Source organism: Zingiber officinale, chromosome 4A (assembly GCF_018446385.1).
Source record: "Zingiber officinale cultivar Zhangliang chromosome 4A, Zo_v1.1, whole genome shotgun sequence".
Classification (NCBI taxonomy): Eukaryota; Viridiplantae; Streptophyta; class Magnoliopsida; order Zingiberales; family Zingiberaceae; genus Zingiber; species Zingiber officinale.
The window spans coordinates 126230463-126251142 of record NC_055992.1 but is presented as its reverse complement, the minus strand read 5'-3'; the positions used below and the strand labels follow the sequence as shown (position 1 = coordinate 126251142).

The 20680-nt window shown below is 35.1% G+C and overlaps 1 protein-coding gene and 1 long non-coding RNA gene across 2 annotated transcripts; both read right to left on the bottom strand.

Moving 5' to 3' along the window:
* Positions 1-1078: 1078 nt before the first annotated feature.
* On the bottom strand, positions 1079-2705 carry LOC121973639. The gene is made up of 3 exons (XR_006109690.1): positions 2499-2705; positions 2238-2413; positions 1079-1871 (listed from the first exon to the last, which is right to left on the bottom strand). It is a non-coding gene; the product is annotated as an uncharacterized LOC121973639 (long non-coding RNA).
* Positions 2706-18019: 15314 nt separating this feature from the next.
* LOC121972766 (DNA-directed RNA polymerases II, IV and V subunit 9A-like) lies at positions 18020-20433 on the bottom strand. The gene is made up of 4 exons (XM_042524401.1): positions 20405-20433; positions 20235-20310; positions 19159-19317; positions 18020-18103 (listed from the first exon to the last, which is right to left on the bottom strand). The coding sequence occupies exons 1-4, from the start codon at positions 20431-20433 to the stop codon at positions 18020-18022; spliced, it is 348 nt and encodes a 115-aa protein (XP_042380335.1).
* Positions 20434-20680: the final 247 nt, after the last annotated feature.

Sequence of the window (20680 nt, the reverse complement as noted above, 5' to 3'; positions counted from 1 at the left end):
AAGAAAAGAGAACTCGTGTGCTCGAGAAGAGGAGAGGAAAAAGTGGTAAGTTTACTTCTATTGGAGAAGGAGCAAATGAGGAAGCAGATGAAGAGAAAAATAAAAGAGAGAGATGGACGAAAGGGTGACATAAGGTACAATGGGTCGGGGTTGCAATATGCTTACAGAGAAAAGGATGAGAAAAAAATGAAATAAAAAGTTTACTCAAAAAATATCATAATTTGTTTTAAATCGATCAAACTCGTTTAAATCTTAAACTTGGTTCAGTTATAACTTAACCAAATCAACTCCAAATCAATTCTTTTTTGAACTAACGTAATCCTTATCTTGCACCTACCGATTAGAGTTAGTTCAAACCTTATTCAATTTTAATTTAGCGCTCGTGTCATACAATTTAGTTCATCCATTTATTATTATATATTTCATTTTTAAAATTCAATACTTAATATTTCAAGTTGTGATATTTCCTAATAAAAGTGGTACCGATGGATAACTTAGGTCGTGGTCTTTTCAAATATGTGATCAGTTTCAATTTCTGAAAATGAACGGTGATGAATCAGCCCATCAAAGTGATGATGAAGAATTTCAAATATATAATATTAATATTTTAACAAAATGTGAGAGGGGCCGGTCACACCCTAGCCACCCCTGATTTCTACATAAAGCTGTCTGCAGGCAAAACCAAGAAGCCTAACATAAAGCACAAAAACCCACCTTCAACAACAAGATTCAACATTCACATACTAATTTCTACAGAAAACTGTCTGCAGGCAAAACCAAGAAGCCTAACATAAAGCACAAAAGACCACCTTCAACAAGATATCCAATTTACTGATCAGAATAAACTACATGGAGGATAACTTCAGTTTCATTTACTTCATAGTTCCTTTGTATATGATAAGGGTGAAAACTCAGACAAGAACGTCTACAAGGTCAAAACTATTCTAGTATCTTTTTATATTTTTTTCTGAAAACGAATTAATGTTACTGGGAAAAGGATCGTGTTGTTTTTTTAGATCAGATTAGATTCACACATACAAGTAACATTACAATAGAATTTCTTCCAACTATTCATTCGGTAGTGCTTCAAACCTAATTTGGCACATGTTTAAGTGAAGCTTTAGCATTATGAATAATGTAAATTCATGTCAATTTAGATATCAAAATCAAAAGACGACGCAATTTACAAAATAAACATGGTATACAACTATAGACTGACATAGCAGATGAAATTGGATTTCATTTAAGATGATAACAATGACCATGCATATAAGCATTTTTTTATCAAATGCTCAGAATGCATATACAAAATGCAGATGATGTGAGTCTTGGAAATCCTTCTGTTCCCATTTTTCTTTCAACCATCCTAGATGTCATTTCATCACAGAAGTTGGTTTTAATTTCACATGGAAATGAATTCTAAAATGGTCTAACTTATCAGTTGATGTGAGTCTTCTGACCTCATCGTTAGAGATGACTTATTGTAGGGTTGAACTGGAGGAATATCAATGAAAAGATGGGCCAAGGTAGAGATGGTTGATTGGCAAGTGAAGCCAGGCTGAAATGAAAACCAGATGAGTTAGTCAGTCACAGTGGGTTGCCAAGGTGAACTCCGAAGTGGGTTTTTGAGGTGACCTCCAGGGTGGGTGCAAAGGCGAATTCCAAGGTGGGTTGCAAAGGTGAACTCCAAAGTCAGTTGTCGAGGTGAACTCCAGGGTCAGTTGTCGAGGTGAACACCAAGGTGGGTTGTTGACGTAAACTCCAATTTAGGCTGCCAAGATGAACTCCAATGCGAGTTGCCAAGATGAATCCCAAGCGAGGTGAACGTTTTTCATCATTTAAGAAAGCAAAGAGCAGCGATCACCACGTTTCTGATCAAACAGAGATAGGTATTCATTATCCAGAAACCTAATATTGTTATCCAAGCTAAAAATCTCAAAGAGACTATTCTACGATATCTCACGGAAAGAAAAAATGAAGAATTTTTACACAGACAACATTACAACTTGATGAGCCTAATTTTTATTGTATGATTCGATTCATTATTATAACTGTGAATGATAAAGGCTAATCCAAGTCGAGCTGCCACATAATCTATTCGCTCAAAACGTTGAAAAGAACGGATGGATACAAAAGTTTCACGTCAAAACATAGCCAATCCAAAAGTTTCAGTTAAACTAGCATCCCAAAATCGAAAGGATGGAGAGTAAGTAGACAAACGAAGCAAAGCTACTTACAGGCGAAAGTGAGAGAACAACACTAAGGTCCAGGTGAGGTGCGGCAGAGGATACCCTGTGCGAGAGATCGGTCGCTGCAGTACGTCGTCCTCACACGCGTTGTCAGCCTCTCTACCGCCACCGCGCTGTGTAACGGGAACAGAGACCCGCCGCAGCTCCTCAATTCCACTGGAAGTCTTCATCATATATCACCCCCAAAAAAAAACTTCAATTAATACACCGACAGAAATGTTAATGATGGAGCAACCGGAGAGAACTGACGCAGAGAGCAATGAAACGCGGGGGATCGGGCAGGGCGCCGGTGCGCCGACGGCGAAGTAAGCAGATGACGCAGCGGATCTGGATCTGATAGCGAGTGATTGAAGGGAAGAAGAGATAGGAATGCGGCAGCGCAAGGATGTGAAACAGTTCGAACAAGCCATTCGAAGAGGAAACGCCCGCGTGCCCGAGAGAGGAGTTGGTTAGGTTTACGGCAGGAGGGAAGGGGGTAGGTGGGTTGCGTCTCATTCTTCATAAGCCATGTCAAGGCCTGGCCCATCAAATGAAACCAATTCCGGAGATTAATAAAACTAATGTAAATTAAAAATGTCATGGCGAAGTAGGACGGGCTGAAAATCCCTAATGCAGGCCGATCAAAAATGGATAAAGTAGAGAAAAATTTTCAATGATAATTTTAATTTTGTATATAATTCTCAATCTTAAAAAATTTTATTTTTATTCTCTATATGTAAAATTTTATTTGCTTCAACTCCAATATGTAAATATTGTTCCTCAGATTTTTAGATACAAAATGTCTAAAAATAAGTATAATTTTCTCTTAAAGTCTTACACTAGAATCGAGTATATTTTCTATTAAATTAAGCACGAATTTTTTTCCTATTTTAATATGATTTCTCTTAAATTAAACACTATTTAAATATAAAATATACTAAAATGAGTATAATTCCTTTTAAAGTCGACACTTAATATTACAATCGAGTATATTTTCTATTAAAATTACCCCTCATATTTTTTAAGTATAAATAATCTAAAAACGAGTATAATTATTATTAAATTTAGCACTTTAAACTAGAATCGAGTATATTTTCTATTAAATTGAGCACGACTTTTTTTCCATCTTAATATAATTTCTCCTAAATTCAGTATCATTTAAAGAAAATCTAGTATATTTTTCATCCAATTGAAGTGAAAAAAGAATCACGCTCAATTTGATAGAAAATATATTGTATTCTAGTTTAATGTACTAAATTTAAAAGAAATTATACTCATTTTTAGACTTTTTATACTTGAAATATAAGGGGCAATTAGATAAATATATTTGACTAGGGAATAGAACAAAAAAAATTCTAATGGGAACTACATGCAAAATTGTATTTACCAACAGGGATTGCATGTAAATCGCTATAATTTATTGAATGTAAAAAAATCCACAGCCAACATAACAAAAAATAGCACAAAAACATATACATATATAAAATCTCTATAATCCATTAAATTTAATTATTTCATAAATTAGCATTTTAGAAAAATACTCAATAAAATTTATAATTCTTGATTTCACAATTATACATTGATCCGGGGGTAAGGGTCAATGACACGGGAGAGTCAAAGGTCTGGCCGAGCAGGGAGGGAGTCTCCTGGCCGATCGGCCTGAGTGGACCCCGGGCCGGCACGAAGACAGCTCGACCTCGGGTTGAGCTTCCGACGCTCACCAGCTCCTTTATAGAGAAACTGCTATGCTGAGTAGCTAAGCTGCTCGGCCGAACTGCAGAATAACTAGTCGATGCCCCATCCGAGTATGTGACCGAGCGGCGGTCTCGCCTGGTTCGAGGTACGTGTATACCCGGGCGCCCGGTCAACAAGCAGCATGGTCGGCGGCCGGGCCGTACCAAGGATCGTACGGAGGAAGTTTCCGCTGCCATGACAGAGATATGTTCGGACAATTGCAGTATGGCGTCAGACATGCTTTTCTGACACAGTCATTCAAGGTATGCTTTGAGGAACGTGAATGCCTTGGGAAGCGTGCACGCGCCTCTCCGGGGTCCTATATAAAGACCCCCGGACTTCGACGGAGGTATGATTTTTCTCTTGGTCTACTGTAGCCACAGTGTTTATTCTGCCTCAATCTCTTCTTGCCATCGCCTGACTTGAGCGTCGGAGGGTCGTCGCCGGGAACCCCTTCCCCGCCCCACTTTGTTGCAGGATCATCGAAGGCCACGTCGCTGCGGAGATCACCGGGAAGCAGCAGAGAGCGCCACGTCCTCAGTTTCCATCACTCAGTGTGCGGACAGGATCATGCATATTAAAAAAATGGCACAAAAATCCATTTAAATCCCTAATCTATTTTTTGAAAATTTTATTTTTCTTCCCAACCCGCATAGCAACCTGAGCCTGCGACGAATCAGCTCACCCAGACCTGCAACCCATGCAAACTTACCCATTTAGGCTCACCTTTAATGAGACAAAATTCAACTCAATTCTTTTAATTTATTTGACGGGTATATCAGTCCGACAGACCTAACCTATATTGATGATTATAATGTTAATTATATATATACACACACACCCTAACAACCTTAAGCCACACATCTCATGAACATATAAAAAAAATTAATTTAATTTTTTATGTTTAATACTATAACCAAATCTCTAAACCTTAAATGCAAAACCATACTACAAGTAAAAAATAAATAAATAAATAAACAAGTTAAAAATAAATAAATAAATAAATAAAACAAAGTTCATAGGGGACAATATGAAATGATACTCTAAGGGTGTTAAGTATAAAAATAAAATAAAATAAAAATAAAAATACAATCCATACCTACACACATGCACCCCCATACCACATTTTCTTCCTCTTTTCTTCGCTTCCCCACCGAAGCTTGCAACCCCCTTCTCTTCTTCTTCTTTTTCTCTTCTCCAACGACAACGAGCAACAAGCTTCCCCTTCCTTGCTGTCCTGCTTCTCGACGACACCATCGGAGCTCGTTTGAGTTGTCGGAGCTCATTTGAGTTGTCGAAGCTCACCACACCACTAGCTAAGAGGGGAAAAGCGAAGCCCTAGTTGTTTCTAACCAAGCATAACAGTCGTCGAAGCTAGCTATGGTCTTCGCCAAAGCTCACAAAGACAACTGGTGAAAAGGAAAAAGGTTTCCTCTCCCCTTACTATTTCAGTGGCCATCCTCTCTGCTTTCAGGCTTCCCCAACTAACATTGTTGCCTTTCTTCTCCTCCAACAACCAAGAGCAGCAACCCTAGTTGCTCTCTCCTTTTTTCCCCACCAACAGTAGCATCTTGCTGCCTTTTGTTTCTCCAACAGCAGCCCTAGCTGTTGTCCTTTTCTTGGCAGCACCGTCGGAGTTCATCGGAGCTCGCCGAAGCTAGCTGAGACGGCCAACGACGAAGGGAAAACATCCCTAGTTGTTGCCCTCTTTTTCCAGCAACCACAGCAACCATAGAAGGTATATTTTATGTTTCATGTTAATCAATGTTTAGTTAGGAGGGCTATCTAGATTAGAACAGATGTTTCATTTAGGCATGCGAAGTGGTAATAGGAAGCGAGATCAAAATGATCCTTCAACTTCGAGTTGTAGATAGAAATTTAGATGTTCATGTCATGATTCTTATTAGATAGTATTTTGATTATTTGAATTATGTTTGGTATTATGTTTGTAGACACGAGCTTGAGTGGAGCACGGTAACCTGCCGATACTCGAAGATTTTGTTGTATATAAAGTGGGTACATCTCTCTTGACTCATATATTTATTCTTGTGCATGAATAAAGAAATAATGAAATTATATATATATATATATATATATATTTTTTCAAAATGGAATTAAAAGCGAAATGGGTTAAAATAATAAAATCATGGAGGGTAAATAATTGATATTATTTCTTGTACATATGTGGGTTTATACTGGGATTAATGCAGGAAGGGTTGTTTTAAATATTAAATACATATTTTGAATTATCCTTCTGTTGATACTTATCTTTTTGACTTACTTGACCTTTCATACTCTATGCTTTTGATGTTCTACTTGTTGATACTTGTAGTTTTTATTTGTGAATCCTAGGATGATAAATTAACAGACTTGACATGAAGATGTTAACTTGATTGACTATTTAATATGAAAAGAGAATAATTATGATAAATGGAGAAAATGAAATCCTTAAAGTGAAATAATAAAGATGGTAAATGAAGAATTAAAAAGTGAAGACCATGAGTCTAGCTTTATACCAGAGTTTTATACTGGAGTATTGGATTGTTCACATGTTATTGTGGTAGCACGGCGACCGCGGTCCAGAGTACATGACCGTACACCCGAGGTGTGGTAGCGTGATGTAGTCATCGGTCAATGTTCATTATGTCTTTCACCGGTGAGGGCTGATAGCCCGTACGTCAGATGACGTATGCAACAGTTTTATACTCTGAGGAAGCTTTTAGCCTATACATATGACATTTCACTCTGATGATATTGACTCCAGTGATTCACTTTTTAGTTGTTCTATCATATTTACCCATGTTGATATTATACCATGGATGATATGTGTGACTATTGATTAAATAAATAAGATTTGAGAATGGATCTTAATTGATAATGATATATGAAGATGAATTTTAATTCTAACAAATAAATGTTAGATGATCATAAATATACAATTATGTATATTATCTAAGAACTCAAAGAAGAAATAAAAGTTGAAATAATAAATGATACCTCTTTGATTTCTTAAACAAGATTAAAGTCATGCACATCTTTCCTAATTACCCACTTAGTCATTTAGTTAACTTTCTACATTCCTTGACCTCCAATTTTGCAGACATAGAGATCCTTTTGATATTGTAGTTAATTTTGGACTTCCATAGATTTGTTCTGAAATCTCGATGTGCTGATTTTCTGATTTGTTTTACTTTTATTTCGTTGTATGTACATTTTATAATTTTATTTCAGATGTCGTTTATCTATATAGTATTGTGGCCTACAAAAACTCTGATATATATAAAAATTGATAAATTTCCTGATTATTTCTGTTTAGATGGTTCTTAGGGTTTCCTATATTATACTGTCATCAAGTGAGGTACCAAGAACTATACCCCAGGGCGTGACAAAGGGTCTTATGTCGCACACCTCATGAGCACATTAAAAAAAAGTTGGTTTGAATTTTTTTTTTTAATATTATAACCCAAGATAAAATCGCATACCCGCAAGCTAAAAAAAAATGACCACAACAGTCCGCAACGCACATCCGCACTTTTGGTCTGCAGCATAACTTTACGATATATATATAGAGAGAGAAATGATACCCTACTCGATTGCTCATGTGCGATCGTGAGCGATGCGCTGATGTGACATCGCCAACTGAATTTTTTTTAATCTCTCACCACCCGCCCTCTTCTCAAAACATTCAAAACACTTTCCTAAATCTAATTTCCCTCTCTCTAGATCACTCCCTCGCTCAAACGCTCTCGCTCTTTCGCCGCCTCCTTCTGTTGCTCTCACTCCCGCCGGCAACGCCCCTTCTTCTCGTCCGTTGCAAGCAAAGCAAAGCTACCGCAAGCTTCTTCTCAAACGGGATGATTTGCTCCCCAAACTACCGCCACAAACAAAGCCAATGTTGTCGCTCCTATCCCTCCTTGATCGTAAGCCCTTCCTCCAGTATCTGTTTTTTCTCTATACAATATTTAGTCGATTGATACCTTGATCCTTCTACCTTGTCAATTAGTGATGAAAAAGAGATATGGTACTTGAAGTTATAGTGTTTATAGGTCTTCTAGCTTAAACTCTTCCATGATGTATTAACTCTTGAAAAAATTAGTGATGAAAAATAAATATTTAAATTTGTCTTGTTTCATTGTTTCTATTCAGTATTATAGTTTACATGTTTGATACATTTTAATGTATTATGATTCAAGTTCACATTGTAGCAACTACTATTGGATAGCTACTACAATATATAGCAGCTATTGTATGGGATAGCGTGTATCACAATTTTTTTTTCTCTATATTATATTTTCTCCAATTATTTATCTTGTGTCTTTGAATATGTCATTCCCTAGCAATTGAAGAAATATGTTGTTGCTGAAGATTGAAAATAAAAAATTAGGATAAAATTTGCATCAATGGAGGAGACATTGTCGTTCTATATCCAATATGCATGAGAAGCCGGATTTAGTACTAGAATAGATAATAACAAGCAAAATAAAAGGATCAATGAAGTTCGATGGAAACAATTTGTATGCTCTAAAGAATGACATAAAGATTATAAACAGAATAAAGAACCATAAGGTGATCAATGTAAAAAGGAAAGAGCACATGGCAAATCTAGAACTGGATGTAAGTTAAAGATTTCAGTTGTCAAAGAATAGACTAGGCCAAATTGGGTTGTCACAAACTTTATGGAAAGTCATAATCATCTACTCTTAACCCCTTTAAAGGTGCATTGTTGCACTCACATCGTAATGTTTCTGTAATCAAGAAAGTATTAACTCAGCAGTTTTCAGAGACTGATGTGTCAACTAGTCAACAAATTTGACTATTTGAGATAGACTATGGAGGATATGAGCTTATAGGTTTCACATGAAGAGATATTAGAATTTTGAAAAAAAAATAAGGGATAAACAAAAGAGTATTAAAGTTGAAACACTGATCAAATTATTTGCATCTGAGAAAAAGAAGAATTCAATCTTTTTCTTTGACTATGAGACTAATTCAACTAACATATTCACTAAGTATTTTTGGACGGATCATGTATCAAGGAGGGTATATAGTGTCTTTAGTGATGTAATTGTATTTGTATGAAATATAATATAAAAAAATATAGGTTGATTTTTACATCCTTTATAGGAATTAATCATCACCACCGGACCATTGTGTTTGGTTATGACATTCAAGTGATGAGAAAACTGAGTCTTTTATTTAGTTGCTTAAGAAATTCATTGAAGTCATGTCTAAAGGTTCACCAATCGTGATCATCACTAATCAAGATCCAGCTATGACGAAAGTCATTGGACGAGTTTTCTCTCAAACAGTACATTGATATTGTTTGTAGCACATACTCAATAAATTCCTAGATAAATTATCCCCTTTGTCTTTTCGCAACTACTATCAAAGCATTTGAATGTCATTATGAACTCCTTAATACCTAATGAATTTGAGAAGTCATGGGAAGAAGTTATCAAGTGTTCTGACTTAGAAAAAAAATGATTAGTTGTCATTGATGTATGAATTACGAAAAAGATGGATCTATTATATTTTAGCCATGTATTTTGTGTTAGAATGTCAAGTAGTCAGATATTTAAAAGTTCACATTTATTTTTCAAGAAGTATGTCTTAAGTAAGAACTCATTGATGGATTTTATCATATGTTTCAATAGGGTATTGTGACACAAAAGACATAATGAGTTAGTTGTCGACCATATAGATATAAATGTGCATCCAAATATTAAGAGAAACTGGTCAATGGAAATCTAAATGGCTAGGTTATATACAAAAAAGAAATGGTTGGATTTTCAAAGTGAAATGAGTAAGAGACATAGTTAGTATGTGCAACAAACATTTATAGGTGTTAAAATAATGATATATCATGTTATGAATTAACCAAATATTTCTATTGCCTGATAAGTATATACTCAAATGATGGACTAGAAATGCAAAGGTTGGAGTAATATATTCTCTAGGTGAGCAAAATTTCATCGTTAATCTAGAAAGGCTTTTAATGTCAAAGCACTCGAGGTTATCTTATCAAGCTACAGTATTAATTGATGATGCATTTTTGACTGATGAGAGGATAAATTTCTTGGATGAACAATTCAATTGTATATACAGGTAAATTCAAGAGATGAATATTAGTAAAACATGTGACAATGAAAGTCAAAAGAAGAAACCCATGGATGGACCCAGTATTATTGATCATTTTTTAGTAAGGACAAAGGGATGTGGGTGAGATTAAAATCATCAAAGGAGACGTCAACCTCAAAGTCCAAGTTATGTCATGGATGCAGTCATCGAGGTATCTCACATGATAATTGCAATTGTCCAATTTTACAACAAGGGTATGTGTCTATTAATTCTACATTTGTATTATAATTTTTTCCTAAATCAATGGTTTTTATTAAATACTAGTAAATATAATGATATGTAAAGTTCCAGATCAACTGTTATAAATAATCATTATAACAATGGCGATAACACATATAAAGAAAATTTAACATCTATGGTTAGTACTATCAAAGTTTCATTTCATTTTATGTAGTGGTTCATTGAAAATTTTCATTGTTTATATTTGTCTTTATTGTTGTAGATTCTAACAACATGTCATTTGAGTGATGAAGCTAGATTTATCAAACTCTCGGCGAGTGATTATTACAGATAGATTTGACGTACTTGTTGCAGTTGTGTGTTGTATTGGTTGAGTTCAAAAATATTATTGTAAGTCTAATATATGTGATGTTGTGGTTTTGTGTTGTTGATATTTGTAGGATTTTCTTGAAATGATGTTTTCGTGTTTCATAAAAAATCATGGAATGGTGAGGTTATCATATCAGCTATTGTGTCGGCCGTAGTTACTACAACGTCTCTCTCTCATATGTCTACTAATGATCATAATCTTAATGTGTCTTCAAGACCCAAAGAATTCATCTTTCGGATCTTTTGATGTATATTATAAGAGCACTTGAATTAGCACACTCTCTTTTCTATAATAGAAATATTTATTCTATGGATTTCTAGAATTTATCATGGTTATGAGCTTTCTAGTTTTTTTAACTTCATTTTTTAGCACTATTATTGTTTGGTTTTAAATACTTCTTTTAGGATTTGATTACTTTGATGAAATATATAAGGGGGAAAGAGTGTAAGGCTCACAAAGATATTAATAAAGAGATGATGGAGCTTCCTTTATAATTTTGTGTTTTTTTCCCTTCTATCCTATGGATTCTATGCTAGTAAATAGGAACATTAGAATTAACATCTCATTCTATTTGTAAGAATTGTCTTGATCAACCGGATCACTATTACAAATCCAAAAACATAGCAAGATTACATCAGTCGATTACAAATCCAAATCCAATTAGGAGAACAAATCTATCATCCATCAGTCAACTACAAACGTAAACCCAATTAAGAGGACAAATCTATCATCCATCAGTCGATTACAAAAATCAATCAAGGCACGATGACTCTAGCTACTATAGATTTCATGTTATAACAAATACTAGATAATAGTTGCTACAACATGAAACTGACATTATAGCAGCTACTATCGACTAGCTACTACAATATGAAACTGACGTTGTAGCAGTTATTATCGAGTAGCTACTACAACATTAATCAAGCAATATTACATAGTCCTTAAGTGTAACAATACATTTACATCAACTACTATCAAAATATATTAAACATCGACTTTAACAAAAAATTACACAATATCATTATTCTCATACCAGTGTTTGTTTGTAAAATTTTATAACTAACATAAAAGCCAAACTCTCTCATCCTACCTTGTTAATCTGTTGATTTTTGGCACATTAAACTCTCAGCGTACCGCATAATAAAAAATACACAATCTAACCTAAAGATAAAGTATTTTTGGCTTGTTAATAATCAAATTGCAAACAAGAATATATATACACATCTTTTAACATAAATCATATACTTACGATTTTATATGTGTTAGACCTGGGATTGTAGATACGTTAAACTCTTTATTCATTAATGATCGTAGTCTTGGAAACCACATATCATAGTAAGATTCATACATGTTCTTAAAAAAGTCCACATGTATATGAATGAAGTTTGTAAGAAATACACATCAAAAGCCAATACTTATAGAATTCTTCAACATTGACAACTTACAGAACTATGAAACTTAGATGTGTATAGTTCTGAGGCTCCAAGGGAGTTATAATGAATATATTGTGCTTCTTGGAGATTTATAATCAATAAATACCAATAATCATCTTTGTTAATTAATAGACATAATATATATTTGATTGCTTGTCATTGTCAATTTTTTATGATAGAGCAAATGCATGAGACTATATTAATCCAAACATATTCTATGTAAAGCAGTAAGGATCCTCTGGTCCGCAAATTACGGACCAGGGGATAGTCCACTACATGAGGACCCTTGATTTGGATGGATCCCATCTTTAAATAGGTAGGGTCCATCCAAATCAACGGTCTAAAAAAGTGGACCATCCCCTAATCCGTAATTTGCGGACCAGAGGATCCTTCCTCTTATGTAAAGAGACAAACATTGTAAAATATTATTTATGCAAAAATAAAAATAAAAAATTACTAGTCACTCCAGTGTTATACTTACAACAAACCAGTAACACAAATATAGAAAGTCAATATGATATGCAGATGTTTTGGCTTCCTCTGTAATGATTGTAAAATATGCATTTATGTAATCGTCATCTGTGAGTATGATCCAATAAAAAACAATCATGAAAGATTGCATATTCAATGTAAATGATCTGTTGGATCATATTGCTTTTGTCATAGTCCTACATAAACAAAAAATAAAACATGTCCATAAATTATGTTTTACAACACTAGCATGTATTGCTATAACTGCTACAATTGTAGCAGGTAAGGAAATTATATGTGTTATAATAATTTCTAATTATACATGTTTGAATTTATTCAACATTATGAATGTATGTTTGACAATACAATAAAAATCTAATTCCAATGTAATTTATCTTTGTGCTCACAATGCAATTATTAAAATTATTCATCATATCTTTGCATTACAATAAGTATGTAACTCAAGTACCACTTGACTCATTTTAGCCGACTTAGTTTCAATAATGTCTTTGCTACGACATCATCTTTATTATCCTTAAAATATGACTTCTCTTGCTTAATAAATATATATAAAGGTTTTCTCTATAAGCAATTAAATATCATATAAGAATAAAAGGCAAAATAATTAACCAACTTAAACTGTACCTTCATGATTTTGAATTTATATTTGACAAACGCATGAAATCGTTTAGATGATGAAGATGGTAGCTACTTCCATAGATGGGACATGATCTTCTTGAACTTTAACAGGCTGCTCACTAATTTCCTCTCCTTTGGCCTTAACTATCTTTGTCTCATGCACATATTGGAAACTTATTTTTATTTATTTTTCTTGGGCACGAGCACTCTTTCAATTTCTTTAGCAGGTGGAGGTATGATTCTCTTTATAGTAGTTCTCTTAGCCCTTGTTATTGGTTGATTAGGATTAGTAGCTACTGCTTCTTTATCCTTGGCGAGCAATTTGAAGATTACATATTTTTCTCTCTTGTTCTGCTATAAATTTTATCTTTATAGATAAAATTTTATCATTTTCTTTAATTGTCCTATCCTCTATTTTTTGTCATATCAGTTAGGTCACTAATTTTGGTCTCCATCATAGCAATAAGCTGAACCTTAGACTTAACCAGAGACTTCAAATAAACATTTTCAGACTCCTTTGGTAAAATGTACAAGACTCTTTCTCTTGAATACCTTTTGCAACATATTCCTGAACTTTCACTTGTTGTTCAGTAAATTGCTCGGAAACTTGTTAGGAAATGCCTCAGCATTTTGTTGATCAATATGATGTACAACATCTGTTAGGGAAATAGTTAAGAGCAGATATGTCTCTAGATCCGATGGACTTAAATTAATAATTATTTGCATTGCATCTAATTCTATAATCCTAGACTTTATTATCTTCACACGGGAGTCTGACTACTTCCATTTGCATATTCTTGGAAGGTCATGGTGTTTGCGAGGATCAATTATTCTGACATGTTCATACATCCACACTTATAATTAATAAGAAAACATTTATATTTTAATTTTTATGCATGACATCTATCAACCTATTGTAAAATATAAGAAGTTGCTACAAGGAGATGTGTAAACCCTTTAAGCATGTGAGTTTGATTTCCTTTGAAGAAAGCACAACACAAATGACTTCTATTAGTACCCCAAGATAGTTTTGATGTGATCAACCAAAAGTTAGATCCTGTTATGTTTTGATGTCCTGTGTCTAAGTGTGCAGGAACTTAGGAGCACGGAAAGTCAAGCAAAAGACGCAACTAGCGAGAAGGGCAACACAGGAGATAGTCGACAGACTCGATGCATCCGAAGGACGAGGTGCTGCGGAAGAGTACGCTAGCGGACGAGAAGGAGGCACGCGACGTTTCCAAGGGATGAGAAGCCGAAGAGGAAGATTGCTCAAGAATGCCAAAAATGGGTTCAGGTGAGCTATATTCCGGATGATTGAGATCACTCAAGCGAACAGAACCGGAGCAAGAGCCCAGATCGAAAAGTCAATAGGAGGTTGACTTGTGGTCCGAGCACCCCCGAGGCGCCTCACCTAGTGGAGGCCAGATCGAACCCGTTCGGGCGCCCAGACTAGAAATATTATCAAAACGCGACGTGGCACAATCTATTACAAAGTGGATAAAATTCTATCCACGTCCAGGCACTTGTAACCCTTCTAGGCCATGATCCCAGAAGCTAAATAACACTGAAAAATATAGAGAAGAACACTTGTACATGTTTTACCTTTTGTTTAGCCTTGTATTCGAGTGTTTTAACTACTGTAAAAGACTTCTCCATCTAAAGAAGATTTGATAGTGAGCTTACTTGCCTTAGATTAACAATCCCTTGATTGCAAACCAAGTAACTCTTTCTGTGTCTCTTTCTCTTGTTTAATTAGTTTGCTCATTCTTTTATGCAAGTGTTTGTTTTAATCAAGCTGTAAAGTTCGAGAAAGGTTTTTGTTTGAATTTATTGTACGGGGCTATTCACCCCCCTCTAGCTGCGACCAAGGGACAAATAATTTCCAATTATGGGCTTATATAGTCATATAACCTTACACCAATTATATCTACCTAAATTCTCAAAATCATATATACAATCAATTAGTGATTGTATGGGTAATTTGGATATATCGCTAGTAGTAGTAAATAATACACTAACAACTAACAAAAAATGCAATATTAAAAGTTGGCAAATAGAGTATCATATTTAGCAAATGATGGTTGTTTGTTGGATAATTTTGTTATCTAGTTCCTTCATTGAACACTGCACACCACTGAAGTGTTGAAGAAAGAGTGGGGTGTAGGTTGCATTCAGCTGCAAATTAACTTCATCATCTTGGTCTACGAGTCTTAGAATTAGTGCAATATTTTTTTTTGTGAAACTAATCTCCCGATTATGAAAAATAACATTTGCCTTCAATATTTCAATGGTCAAATATATTTTGTTTAAGACTTTAGATATTTGTAATTTCGGGCACGACTAAGGCTCGGACAAATGAGTTTCCATTTATCAATTTCATCCACCGGTCATTTATTTCTACTGATTTTTCAATTTCATACACCAGTCATTTATTTCTACCGATGATATAAAAGCTTTGAACTGAGAATAATTACTTTTCCATTACAATTTCTTAAGATATACACAGGAAGCAGAAGTTCTCTAACTCACCATTTAATTCTGTCAAACAAATACATCAAATCTTAGTGATAATCTTTCTGATACATTACAATTCAAGTGATAACCATAATATGATACATTACAATATTTAGTAGTCGCTACAATGTGACAAGTAGCTACTATAATGTGGCTACTATAATGTGGCTACTGATCATGTTGTAATAGTTACGATCAAGTAGCTACTACAACATGACAATAAGTATGTTTTAAGCACGTAGTAGTAGTTAGTAGGGTTTAATCACATTGTAGTAGCTACTCTCGAGTATATACTACAATGTTACAACTTTTTTTAAAACCCTATTCCCTTAAAGTTTAATCTCAAAACGAATATCTATAATCAGTCAACACCATTGTAGCAACTAGGAGAAAGCACTATTGTAGCAACTATTATAACAGCTTGGAGAAAAATCAAAACCCTAAACAAAGAGGAGAAGAATCAAAACACTAAACCCTAATAAAATACTTACGATAGAGGTGAAGCTTCGGGGGAGAAAACTAGGCATCACGGTGAGATTGATAGATAAAGACATCATCAAACACTGAGCTACTTCAAAGGAGGACGGTTCGAAATGTTTGCTTGCCCGATTTAGGGATTATCACTTGCCATGACATTGGGAACCATGAGGGTAGAAGGGTAATTGCACAATATATTTTCGCTTTCATGTTGTAGCAGCTACCCGACAGTAGCTGCTACAACTTGGACCTTACGTTAAATTTGTCTTGTTGTCATTGTTTCTATCTAGTATTATAGTTTCCAAGTTCGCATGCTTCATACATTTTAATGCATTATGATTCAAGTTCATGTTGTACCAATTACTGTCGGGTAACTGCTACAATGTATCATCTACTATCAGGTAGTTGCTATACATTGTGATAGCTACTATCGAATAACTGCTACAACATGAACTTGAATCATAATACATTAAAATGTATTAAATATGCAAACTATAATACTAGCAGAAACAATGAAAACAAGATAAATTTAAATGTCTATTTTTCATTACTAATTTATTTAAAAGTTAATACATCATGGAAGAGTTTAAGTCAAAAGACCTATAAATACTACAACTTTAAATATCATATCTATTCTTCATTACTAATTCACAAAGTAGAATGATCAAGGTATCAATCGACTAAATACTGTAAAAAGAGAAAAAACAGATATTGGAGGATAGGCTTACGATCGAGAATGGAGAGATGGGAGTGGCATCATCGACTTTGTTTATGACGATGGTTTGGGGAGCAAATCGACCCGTTCGAGAAGAATCTTGCGACGCACGAGAAGAAGGGGTGTTGCTGGCAAGAGCCGGTAGGAATGAGAGCGACGGAAAATAACAGTGAAGAAAGGAGCAAGAGCGTCTGAGAGAGGGAGCGACTTAGTGAGGGAAATTAGATTTGGAAAAGTATTTTGAAGGTTTTAAGTAGGGGTGTAAACGAATCATGCCACTCACGAGCTATTCAGGTCTCAGCTCGAAAAAAAATTCATTCAAATTCGTTCGATTAAGTTAACAAGCAGGGCTCAAACCAAATTTCAAGCTTGAAAACATTATTGAGCCAAGCTCGAGCTTAACAGTATTTGGTTCATGAGCTCATAAACATGTTCATTTAGAGGCTCGCGAACCTGTTTGTTAAGAATCTTCCGAACACACACACATATATATATAATTTAATATTACATAAATAATAATATATTATTAATTATTATAGTTAATTATCATAAACGAGCTCAAACGAGCACGAGCTAAGCTCATTCAATTTTTAAATAAGTTTTTTTTTAATCGAGCTTGAGCCGGACTCGAGCTATTTAATTTTATTATGAGCCCTATTTAATTTTATTATGAGCCGAACTCAAGCTTAAAAACTAAAGCTCGAATAGAACTCAAGCCGAGCTTGAGCTTAAGGATAACAATCCGAGCTCGAGCTTCTTACTATTTGACTTAGCTCAACTTGTTTACAACCCTAGTTTTGAGAGGAGGGTAGGTGAAGAGAGAAATTAAAAAAAATAAGGATGGCAATGCGTCGCTTACGAGCAATCGAGCAGGTATCATTTATATATATAGAGAAAAAAATGATACTCTGCAACATTTATCCTACACACTCATAGTCGACCCTCACAGGTCCAGATGTCCGAATGCAATTTTTAATCGTAAACAAGTCTGAAATAAGTGTTAGAAAGCAAAACGATAAGTTATCACTGTAAATCAGTATTGTTTTTCAGATGATATAAAAAGATGATTTCAAAATGAATGGTATCATCACCATCGCTGCCATTGGAAATGGCTATTGTCTCAGTTCTCTCTCCATCTGTGACCACAATTAGCGTTGCAGCAGACGAAGAACAAAGTCATACCTTCCTCTCCCCTAGCAGCAGCCTGCAAGTTACACCACAAGAACCCTTAAACTGAAACCCAATACCTATGCGATAAATTATTAACCGACAAAACTGATTTAAAAAATTGAATCTAGAGCATAAATATTTGAAGATGAGCTAACTTTAGTATATCTAATAATCCAATTTATACCCATAATTGTTTGGCTAACCAATAAATGAGCAGACTCAAGAGGGATTCAAATCTGTATATTAGAAAGATTTAACATTGTTGTTCCTGCCTTGAACTCCGAATAGTCTCACATTCATTGAGTTGGAGGGACACATCGTTCGCAAGACCAAAACATTATTCAAATGGTCAGAATCTTTTACTAGCAAATGCGAATGAGAAAGTCATTACTTGTATCAACAAAAAAAGGAAAAAAGGAAATGGTAAAGATCATGCATGGTGTAATGGCCAAAAATGAACTGTGATGGCTAAGGAATCATGAAATTCCTACGTGTTAAGCAAAGCAGTGTTTAAATGAGGCGAAAGGGCTTTTTAAACTAAAAACAATAAACAATTTACCAATCCTGATCAAATTAGTTAAATTTTATTTGAAAATATATTGTGAATCATGCCATGTTATATCAGAGATATATGATTCCCAATATGAAAAATAAACTCAGTTCTTATCCTCACACTTTAATTCAAAAGAAAACTAATTGGAATTAAATTTCTAATATATATATATATATATAGAAGCAATAACTTGTGGTGTGGGAACATACACAGTTGTGTCAGGATGATAGGGACACGATCATTCATTCCCACGGCACATCAGCATCCATTCTAACAACATAATTGATAACTCGATACTTTCTAAGTTGAGCATAAGAGTAGACTTTTTATAGTTTGATTGGTACGCATGTTTTTCTCAATTTTCCATTTAGAATCAAATAGAAAATAAAAACATATATATGAAAAAAGAATTAATATTTTAGCAATTTATGCATATGGACGGTTGAGGTTTCGCTCCATTTGAAGACAAATGCACCAAGATATCCAATATTAAGGCAAACAAAATCTAAGAACAGAAAATTTGTGCATTTTATCACCTGGAAGAATACAACTTCAGGATGATTGCACTGAATGCATTTCATTGTCTTTGTGCGAGGAAGAGTTGGATCAGATGCTACATCATGTAAGATTTGAGTGCGTTCACCTGCAGAATGATGTACCACGTTTCTATAGACACAGTTACAATCAGCTACCTCCTGCATTTGGAAGAACAAATAAAAGCTAAACATATTGAAGATTTTGTATAACTTGCATAAAGCTACATGCTACTGAAGAAATGGTATAAATTGATATGAAACATACTTTCTCCAGTTTTGAAGAACTTGGACGGCAAATCTTACAACTATAAGTAGATTTAACATGTGTTTATAAGCGTTATCATATAGTTTCAAGATTTAAACAATATAAGCATAAGCAATTGCATAAAATAGACAACTTATCTCTAGCACACACAAGTAACTAGCAACACATAGACAAGTTCATTTGAGTATAAAATCCATGTACGTACCTAACCCCGAATAGTTAGATTCTACACAGATTGAGGAAATTGCAATACCTTAAAATATCTAAATTAGAAGGTTATATAATGCCTTCATTAAAAAGAAAAGATTGTGGCAATCTTCAAATATCCATGTATTAGAGGTATGTTAGTGCCTTTAATCGAAGAAGTTATAGAAACAATTGATCTTTGGTGATAAAAATTGTTGTCGTTCATTGATGTTCCATTGGCTTCTGAGCATCTACTACCCAATCCAAGAAAAAATTTGCATCGACTCTATATAGCCAAATTGGTTTCAAATTACTACAAATCCTAATTCTAGCAAAATCGGTAATATGACGAATTACTCCTACTCCACGCAGTCCAAGGTCCGACCTCTCTATGCCTTATCGTCCGTCGATGCTCATGGAATCACGGACACAAAACGCAAAAGACCCGAACTCGACATACATTCGGAGAATAAAGACCGAAACTGGCCACAATCGCAAGAGACGACCAGATACTTGAAATTAGGATGCCGTTAATTACAGCCCCGAAAGCAGAACCCTAGTGTGCAAGTAGGGCAAAGGAAGAAAGAGCACGAAAAAAAGGATGAACAAACGCATAGAGGCGCACTTGGTAGTCGCAGTTCCGGCAGGCAAAGAGGAGGACCTTCCGCTCCCTGTCTTCTCTCGGGTAAAGGATGTTGTTGCTGCGAGCGCAGAAGGCGCCGAAGGAAGAAGAGTGAGAAACGGCTCAGCGTTGAGCGAGAGAGCAGAGGAAGAACAGCAGGAGAACGCGCGTACCACTCGCGGCAAAACTTCATGGCACTCATTGTCGACGCTTGGGGGGAGAGAGGAAGGCGGCAGGCCTCGCGATCGGCACCAAAAACCTTCGACTTCGATTCGTTTCGCCTCGCTTATCGAGATCACTTTTGGTTTCCGGCTTTCCGAACTCAGAGGTCGGCCGGGTCTTATATAGGCGGAGCCGGGGGCACGTGATTCGAGAACGCCGAGGGAGCAGGAAAAAAATCTTAGTGGGCCCATCTACATTTTGGGCCGATTACGTGTATCATCTCACGT

Coding starts and splice junctions, on each gene's coding strand:
- LOC121972766 (XM_042524401.1), bottom strand. CDS start 20,433: ATGAGTGCCATGAAGTTTTGCCGCGAGTG. Junction 19,318..20,234: donor GCCGGAACTGCGACTACCAA/GTGCGCCTCTAT, acceptor TTCCAAATGCAG/GAGGTAGCTGATTGTAACTG. Junction 18,104..19,158: donor CTGAAGTTGTATTCTTCCAG/GTGATAAAATGC, acceptor TGTAACTTGCAG/GCTGCTGCTAGGGGAGAGGA.